The sequence below is a fragment of the Octopus bimaculoides genome, chromosome 15 (assembly GCF_001194135.2).
Source record: "Octopus bimaculoides isolate UCB-OBI-ISO-001 chromosome 15, ASM119413v2, whole genome shotgun sequence".
Lineage (NCBI taxonomy): Eukaryota > Metazoa > Mollusca > Cephalopoda > Octopoda > Octopodidae > Octopus > Octopus bimaculoides.
The window spans coordinates 15,250,387-15,260,226 of NC_068995.1; the positions used below are offsets into that span (position 1 = coordinate 15,250,387).

The 9,840-nt window shown below is 35.2% G+C and overlaps 1 protein-coding gene across 1 annotated transcript in view; it reads left to right on the top strand.

The window, feature by feature from the left end:
• LOC106876871 (ashwin) overlaps nt 1–9,768 on the top strand; it is a 21,378-nt gene extending 11,610 nt beyond the window's left edge. The window contains exon 4 of the mRNA XM_014925611.2: nt 1,691–9,768. Coding sequence (XP_014781097.1) covers nt 1,691–1,756 — 66 coding nt within the window. The 3' untranslated portion in view covers nt 1,757–9,768. The remainder of the gene's footprint in view (nt 1–1,690) is intronic.
• Nucleotides 9,769–9,840: the final 72 nt, after the last annotated feature.

Genomic DNA, 9,840 nt, shown 5'->3' on the forward strand with positions numbered 1-9,840 from the left:
ATCAGTCTACTATACTTTGCTGAGGAGGCTTAATAACGCTGAAATAAGTCTGGTATGGTCAGTGTACTTTCCAAAGATCAAGCTCTATAATATTGTTTATTTGGATTTCGGAGTTGCCTCCCTTGCTTTTCTTGTCTCGTAATTTTTTTTTCTAAGTTGAAAGTTAAATATTTTCCTTTTTTTCTTTCTTTTTTATCAGTACTCTTGTTAGTATACATTACACCAGTATATAACATTGTTACTGTGCAACATACCACACTAGGTTACTGCTAGCGTACACTACATTAATATATATTATTGTTACTGTACAGTACACAATACTATATTGTTGTTAACACATACTATCCCTAATTTTACTATCGTTATTGTACATTGCACCATGTTATAGTATTACTATACAGAAGTGCTTCTCAGCCGGGGTCCATACGGCCTTGAGGGTTCATATAAGATTTTGTGGGGTCCTAGCAACAAAATAGTAAATTGGAGATCCTCCTCAATAGTATTTGAAGAGCCCTTGAAAAAATTTTGTATGTACCCATTATACTCTTGGAGTGGTTGGTGTTGAGAAGAGCATCCAGCCATAGAAACCATGCCAAACCAGACTGGAGCCTGGTGTAGCTCTCCAGTTTGCCAGTTCCAGTCAAATTGTCTAACCCATGCCAGCATGGAAAGCAGACACTAAATGATGATGATGATTGTGTGTGTGTATGTGTCTGTCTGTCTTTGTCCCCCTTCACTGCTTGACAATTGGTGTTGGTCTGTTTTTGTCCCTATTACTTAGCAGTTCAGCAAAAGAGACCAATAGAATAAGTACCAGGTTTAGAAAATAAATACTGGGGTTGATTCGTTTGACTAAATATTCTTCATGGCTGTGCCCCAGCATGGCCGTAGTCTATTGACTGAAGCAAGTAAGATAGTAAAAGTGAAAGTACTCTTTTGTAGCTCATTAGATATTCAGCTGCATTGACAATCATACAACACTGCTTTTCAGTTATGATAGCTAGGTTAAACAACAATGTTTTGACATATAACAGCATTTTAATATACTTTGTTTTTGTATTTGGTTTGCAAGATCCTTTATGTGAATTCCTGTATTGAAACTCATTTTGTTGTGTCTAGAGAGAATCATTATTAATACTGAATTTTAATCAAGCCACAAGGGCCAAACACAGAGGGGGACATACACACATGCGGGGACAATTAACACATGAAACGATGAATAAAATGAAGTATTTATAATGAAGATGAAATGGTCATCCTGGCCCCACTCCAGGATGGTTATGTGATTTTACTTTTTTTAACCTTAAAATTTAACACAAATTTCTACAAATGCTCATTCCACCGAGATGATTACGAAAATTAACTTCTTTTAAAACCAAAAAATTTTAACAAAAAAATGTTTTTTTTTTCAAGTCTATTCACAGTCTTTAAAAACAAATCACACTTACCACTTTATCTTTTCCTTGATATCGTTATAATCCACCACCAAGGCCCAAAGTTTGCTATCTACCTCCGGCCCCAGTGGATTTACATCCGAAGGAAAAGCCTCCTTCAATGGACTATACTTTACTTCATCCATCAAGATGCACCTCATTATTAATATTGCCGTAATGACTCTCCCTAGACATGTTTTAAAATGTTTTAACAAATTTTTAAAAATTCCTCTTATTGTTTTCATTTTCTCTTGTAGGTTCACGATGAGAGTGATGTACCCGAGAAAAAGAAGAAAATTATTCCTCGTATCACTTGGCCATAACAGATGTCTCATGTAGGGCAGATAACTATATTCAAAAGTCCAGTTATTATCCTCTTACCATTTATGTTTTGGCAGCAGTGTGTTAATTCTCCACAGGATATCTGTCAGGTTTCCAGCTAATATCCTACTATCACACAAGCATACATACATACATACATACATACACAGACACACATAAATACACTACATCAGAGTGTTTCATTACAGGATATCTGTTAGGTTTCCAGCTCATATCCTTCTGTCATACACGTGCATACATACATCATTTATGTTCGATATCGATGTATTATTGTTTATGGGATATCCATCATTTTCATCTAATAAGCAACATAAAAAAAAACATCTATGTTGCTTCCTTTTTTTTTTTATTCCTTCCTCTCATTAGTTTGAAGTTCATCAACCAACAGTAATAATTTCTTCTACAACACTGGTAATGCTTATCCCATTGTCATGTTTCTTCTAGAAAGAAGAACAAAAAAACCCCAAGGTTTTATGCCTTGGTATTGTCATAATTTCCCCACCTACTCTAATAGCTCAAGCTTCATGCCTGTAGGAGGAGGGGATTCATTATTTATTGTCTTCATAGTATTGTACAAATGTAATATATTGGCTGGGGGTCAGTACATTAATTGTAAGGGTGGTATAATTTTAACTTAATTTTTTACTGTTTCATCAGTTAAAAAGATAATTAAGTTTTCAGATTAAAAGTTATACATGGCCAAATTGCACCATAAACAAACTTAATGTCACATAATTTTTTTTCCATGAAAAAAAATTCTTCACTAACAATTACATTATAATACCTATAATAATAATGATAATAATAATATTCATGATGAGAATAACAATGCCTCAAGAAGAAATTCCAGTGCATGCAGTGCTTCTCTGAATAAGTACATGGACTTTGATAAGAACTGATCCAGATAAAGCATCTCTTGGTACTCATTCATGTTGGAAGCTTACTCAAACTGTGAAACATTGAACTACCAAAACACCATTGCTGTGGTGAACAGCTCATATTTGATATGGTTTGATATTTATATTTAAATTAAATATTTTTCATCATGGGCAACTAACTGTTTCGATTTTTGCTAAGAAAGTTAGCTAAAACTGTACCTCACTTAGATTACATATCATTAGATCATCCTTCTCATTCAAGATTTTAGCTCTAGAATGTTTGTTCAAGTTTAAGGTTTATACATGATGTTAGCTTACTAACTTAGCTTCTCTCTAATTGTATACAGGGTTAACTTATTGTAGAAGATATTTAAAAATTGTAGCTACTTTCTTTATTGTAGTAAGTATATCTTGCAAAATAATTGAATCTAAAGTATCTTACTTCATCTTGGTCTTTTAATTATCTGAAGGTCATGTGATTTTTTCTGGGAAATTTTTTCACAGATATTTGCATTCTGTCGGATTTTCATTTTTCTATAATTTCTATTAATGATGTTAGTTACGAAGTCTTTTGTTATATATATTTTTAGATTATATTTACTCCAGACTTGTTAGGCAAGTAATTAACTTAGTATAAACTAAAGGCTCATTTCAAATGTTGAATCTGTCCTATTGCGAAGTTTACTTTATTTTCTATAATATTCTTTAAATGATAAGTTAGTTCCATCTGTTGTTGACCAATCTTGCAGAGATGTTGATGTTTTCTTTTATACTTAGGTCAAAATTTATTCTGAACGAAAATATTTTGAATTTTTTCAAATCTCATCTCGATACGAAAGAAAGTATTTAATCGTAAAATAGCAACTTTTCTATACTTCTATCTGTATAAAGAAAAAGGAAAAGAAAAATCATACTTTCCTTAATTTGTTTAGTAGATTTAAAATAAGGGCAGTATTTACTTATTCAATTCAAAGGACTGTTTATAAATTGTGGTTTTTCAGAAGACATATCAGTACAAGTTAAATCTGTTACTATATCATCAATCATTTATAAGTTCATTTCACATCAATGTTTCCATGCTTTCATATTACAGACAGTCCTGACTAAAACTGTTACATCAGTTGCAGAGATTATCTCAAGATGGCATCATGGAATAAGTTTGTTTACTGTGAGGAGGAGGAGGAGGAGGAGCAGGAGGCTAACGTTTTAGGCAGGACTCTTCAGTGGATGATAAAACGTTAGATCTTTTCTCTTCTCTTCATCATCTTCCTCATAGCAAATTAACTTCTTCTTTGTGAACATTTCATACTTAGTATATACTGACAGAGACCATCCCTAGTTCCTTGGATTCTACTGTTTCAACTACAGAGTGGTTGTTAGAGGCCCAAATGGAATATGCTTTGCAGTATTAATTGCAGCTCTCTCTGTTTTGAGTTCAAACCCAATATCAGTCAACTTTGCTGCTTTCAACCTTATGGGGGTCGATTAATACTAATCTAGAGGGAGATTGATTGAATGTTACAGCATCTAGGGATATATCTTGTATGATTTGCTTTGGCCCTGCAATTCTGTCTTCTGTTACTGGCAAAAACAGTGACAGATTTGGGAAGTCCTTAAACGAATATCTGAATATTTCAACTGATTACTTTCAGTGCCAGCAGATCAGCTGGTATGGGGAGAAAGGCAGGGGTACATTCATGCCCAATGCACTCAACAAACAAGTCACACATTTATAAAGAGTTGGACATATGTAAGAGATGCTTTACACATTGAAAGCTCTTTCTTTCTCTCCAATGATTCCAGATAAACAAAGAGCGGGGTAAATAGCAATTCATTGCTATACATTTTCTGCTAATTCTATTAATGATAGTAGTTGAAGACATTATTGGTCAGTTGTGATGATTGGCACCTCTTGCTTGCAATGTCTTTATATTCTGTTTGAATGAAAATGCAAAAAAATAAAAAAATAAATGAATTAAAAAAAAATTTTAACTTGAAATATCTTTTTACTTCTGTTCTCTGCAAAATATGGTTGGACTGTAATTAAATGAAGACGTGAAAGAGAATTTAAAGATGTTTTCGCCTGGACTGTGGATGTAAATGAATCTAAACACTCAATATTCAGTAATGCAATAAGTACTGCTGTTACAATAATAAAACTAACGAGTTATTTATTATTGTCATATTGCAATAAATGCTGGGTGTGTTATCATCATCTATGACTATCATCATCACCTACAAGTGTCATCGTCATCATCTAAGACAGTCATCATCATCATCATCATCAACCATGGTTCATGAAACCAATGAAGGAGCCTCTACATGGTTGCTTGGTAAGCTAGAAAAAGAAACAACTGCTGTATCTCCCTCAACTCACGCACTAGTATCTTTCAAAAATGAATGTTACATTGCATAATATAGTCCTAGATGGACTGTTTTGCAAAGAAAAAAGAAAAAGACAAAAGTGGTGGTGGTGGCGTGACTGAACACCTTTGATGACAGGTCGGCTCTGTTAGGTATGACTTAATACTGAACAACAACAACAACAACAACAATGGTGCCTCTAGTAACTCAAGATATTGGGTCTGATTACTGTCATGAACGGATGTTATCGACCAGATAGATGACGGTACCTGGTGGTTTCATTGACTTATTAATTACAGTTTTGTGGTCCCATTACTTTAGAGACATTGACACTCCATCATTTTACTTCATCATAATTCATATTTTTACACGCTGCCGTTACTCCACAATGCTCCTGATGTATTAAAGAAATAAGTAATATTCATTATTGATTTATTGAATAAACGCATTCACTCATTATGTACTGATACTTTCTATAGCTTTCTTATGATTATGTGTAGTCTCTCTGTCATGTGGCATGTTGGACAAGTGTCTTCTACTATAGCCTCAGGCTGACCATAGCCTTGTAAATGGATTTGGTAGACAGAAACTGAAAGAAGCCCATCATGTATGTATATATATATAATACACAAACACACACACGTGTGTGTCTTTGTCTCTGTGTTCTCTGTGTTTGTCCCCCATCACTGCTTGACAACTGGTGTTGGTGTGTTTACATCCCCATAACACCGGTTTGGCAAAAGAGACTGATAGAATAAGTACTAGGCTTACAAAGAATAAGTCCTGGGGTCGATTTCTTCAACTAAAAACCCCTTTAAAGCGGTGTTCCAGCATGGCCACATTGAAATAGCTGACACGAGTAACAGTAACAGAATATATATATATATATATATATATATATATATATATATATAAAACAACATGTATGGGCTGAGTTTCACTACAGCTGTTGAAGATACGGTCTTTATTGTTGAACAAATCAATTACATCTTGCGAAAAGAAAAACTGTTTTCTTCTAGTGAATTAACATTTAAATCTTAAATTTATCATTTAAGATTTTGCACAAAAAGAATGTAGAATGTGTTTTGGCTCCCTTTATTTCAATATGATGCTCAAAAGAGTGAGGGGGATGTCAGGCTAGGTGGACATACGCTGGTCATAGCAAATGAATGTGAGATACTTGTGTATCTAATTTTTTTATCTGATACTTGTGTATCAACCATTTTTTATCTGTGGACTCCTTTGATTACTACTTATTCTTGTGGACCCCCCCCCCTAGTCATTTGATATTTAAAAACTAGTTTTATAGAAGCTTCTTCCAAAAATTTGTATTTTGTTATTCACACATTAACTTGTGTACAATAAATTATGAAATATGTTCAAGAAAGAAACCAAACTGTTTCTTGCAATACATATCAATACATACAACTAAAGCAAATTTTTTCAGGGGCCCTTAAAATATTACTGTTGATCCCCAATTTACTATTTTGCATGCACAGATCCCTTTGATTCCTATTTAATTCTTGTGGACCCCCCATAGCCATTCGATGTTTAAAAACTAGTTTTGTAGGAACTTCTTTCAAAATTCCTCTTTTGTTATTCACACGTTGTGTAGATTGAATTGTTTAAAACATTTGAGAAAGAAACCTAGCTGTTTCTTGCAATACATCTAAAACAAATTTTTTCAGGGGCCTTTAAAATACTGCTGTGGATCCCCAATTTACTATTTTGTGTGGCCCCTCCAAAATCTTATGTGGACCTTCAGGGGCCATATGGACCCTGGTTGAGATTTATTATTAAATTTACTAGGGTGATGTTTTCTACACTTGTATATTAGTTTCCATGGTCCATGGTTTTCAAAGGTCTGTATAAACTTATGTTGAAGGTGTAGGGAGTGTTATCTGTGTTAAATATACATAAATATACATGTTCTGTTCCAACTAATTCACATGCATGATAGACCAAAGGGGTGAGTGAATGAAATCATGCTCCTGGGTATGTATTTGTTATTTATGCCATTATGTCACATGAATATTGTGTGTATATGTATGTATAAAACAATCATGGCTTAGTGGTTAGGGTGTCACACTCATGGTTGCAAGATCATGGTTTCAACTCCCAGACTGGATGTTGTGTTGTGTTCTTGAGCAAAGCACTTCATTTCATGTTGCTCTGCAATCATTTCGTCATCTGATACTTGGCATGCTGTACTCCTCAGTAGGTAATGTCAATTTGATGAAGAGAGTGAGGTTATGTGAACACAAACATCACTATAAACAAATCATCTGTGTGGTTGTTCAGCAACAAATTGCAGAACCCTTATATGGCATCTAACAACAGGAGAGTCCCTGATGTATATATATATATATATAACCACTATTTATCTCTTTGTGGCTCTACCTGTTCATACTCATCTTCTCTTCTAAGTGTGGTAGCCATGCAGCTCCTCTATAAGAATCTCTTCTGCCTCCTTCTCTCATACTTTAAACCACTCATTTCCTGACAATACTTTTTTTACCCTTGGGAGTTCATAGTCTGGTAAGCTGCATGGTAACCTCACCTGTGCTGGTGGCATGAAAGAGGAAAAGCACCCAGTACATGCTGTAAAGTAGTTGTCCTTAGGAAGAGTTTTCAGTTGTAGAAACCATGCCAAAGCAAAGACTGGAGTATGATGTACTCCTTGGACCCTGTCAATATTTTACATCAGTCATATGTTTGAGGGATTCTACAGCTGGATACACGCATGCACATACATATATACATACGCCCTTGGAGTGGTATTAATAGTCAGAAATCAGAGCAGGCAGAGTTATATCCCTTGTACAGGGCACACCACGGTGGTGTGTATTTCGATTTGGACTCGGGGACTATATTGTCAAAGATCCTGTTGGCTAATGAATTAACCTTAAGTAGTTTATTATACAGGGTGTCTACAAAGTCTGGGTACATGGGGATTAACACATACTTTAAGAAATTATTATTTCTTATATTTAGTTCAAATGTTGTCAAAGTTATCTTGGTTTTTTTTTAATCCTTCTGTGGTTGATAAACATACATCCAGACTAGGGCAGTGGATTGTTAAAATCTTTAGTGTTGGCTATGGTATCTTGCAATATTTGTTCTAGGCCCTATTTTCTGAGTTCAAACGCCGTGGTTTTTTTACTGGGTGGTCGATTTAATTTGTTACTCAGTTTAACCCCCCCCCTCCTGGTTCTTGGATGCTCTTAGCAGAGTCCACTCTGTTGCTAGCACTGAAGCCAAATTTCTAACTTAAGGATGCTTTCCTTCCTTCCTCCCCTCATCCCACTAGAATTGGATATTCTCTGTAGTGTTATGCGTATTGCCCTGCCTAAATATTTAAATGTAAAAGTAATTTGGAGGTGATTTAGGTTGAATAATTGGTGTTAGGAAGGGCGTCCAGCTGTAGAAACTATTCCAAAGCTGACTTTGGCATTGGATGCAGCCTTGCAGCATCCTGTCAAAACTGTCCAACTCATTCCAGTATGGAGAATGGATATTAAATGATGAAGAATTACTAAAGATGTTGAATAACAAGATTATAATTTTTCAAACTATTCATCTCGTGTTTAAAGCTGAAAGATTTTTTATACTTGCATTTTTTTCACAGTATTTCAATTTGTTTGATTGCTGATGCTCATCAGCATTTTATCATATTATTTCCTGGATGTGTGGATATTAGCAGACTGGAATTGAACTTGAGGCCTTTATTTCTAAACTAAGGTTAGTAACAGTCTTATCTTCTAGCTCAGAGTACATTTGGACTTTTGGTGGCTTTGAATTGGTTACGATGGAGCGAGGTCGTTGCCAGTGCCGCTGGACCGGCTCCTGTGCAGGTGGCATGTAAAATACACCATTTTGAGCCTGGCCGTTACCAGTACCGCCTGACTGGCCTTCGTGCCGGTGGAACGTAAAAGCACCCACTACACTTTCAGAGTGGTTGGCGTTAGGAAGGGCATCCAACTGTAGAAACTCTGCCAAATCAGATTGGAGCTTGGTGTAGCCACCTGGCTCACCAGTCCTCAGTCAAATCGTCCAACCCATGCTAGCATGGAAAGCGGACGTTAAACGATGATGATGCGTGTTCCAGTTGATCTCATCAATGGAACAGCCTACTCGTGAAATTAATGTGCAAGTGGCTGAGTACTCCATAGACACATGTACCCTTAACGTAGTTCTCAGAGAGAGTCAGCTGACACAAGATGTGATAAGGCTGGTCCTTTGAATACTGGTACAACTCACTTTTGCCAGCCAAAGGAACTGGAGCAATGTGAAATAAAATGGCTTGCTCAAGGACACATTGTGTCTCTGAGAATAGAACTCATGACCTTGCAATCGTGAGCCAAGTACCCTAACCACTAAGCCATGCACCTTTTGAAGAATATTCAGTTAATTAAACAACAATCTTAATCTAGAATTATTCTTACTATAAATGTTTGTTTAGAGACTTTATCTTTGTGTCTTATCCGCATTGTTTCGTCCTTAATATCTAATTTTTAATGTTTTACTCAGTGTCTTAATTTCAGTATCAATGTCTCACTTGAAATCTTTTATTCCCTTTGTCTTATCCTCAAATAAATATATTACTGTAGACATAGGAGAGAAGGAAGCCCCTTGTTTTTCCTGTTGAGCTTTTTTTGTGAAAAAGCATGAATGTCAATGGTTCTTTGTCTCATATATATACTCTACATACACATTGAGCTCTCTTTCTTCTAGAGGTAACCTTATCTTGTAATTACACACACATACACACATTTATGTGTATGTGTATAATATATATATATATATATATATATATATATATA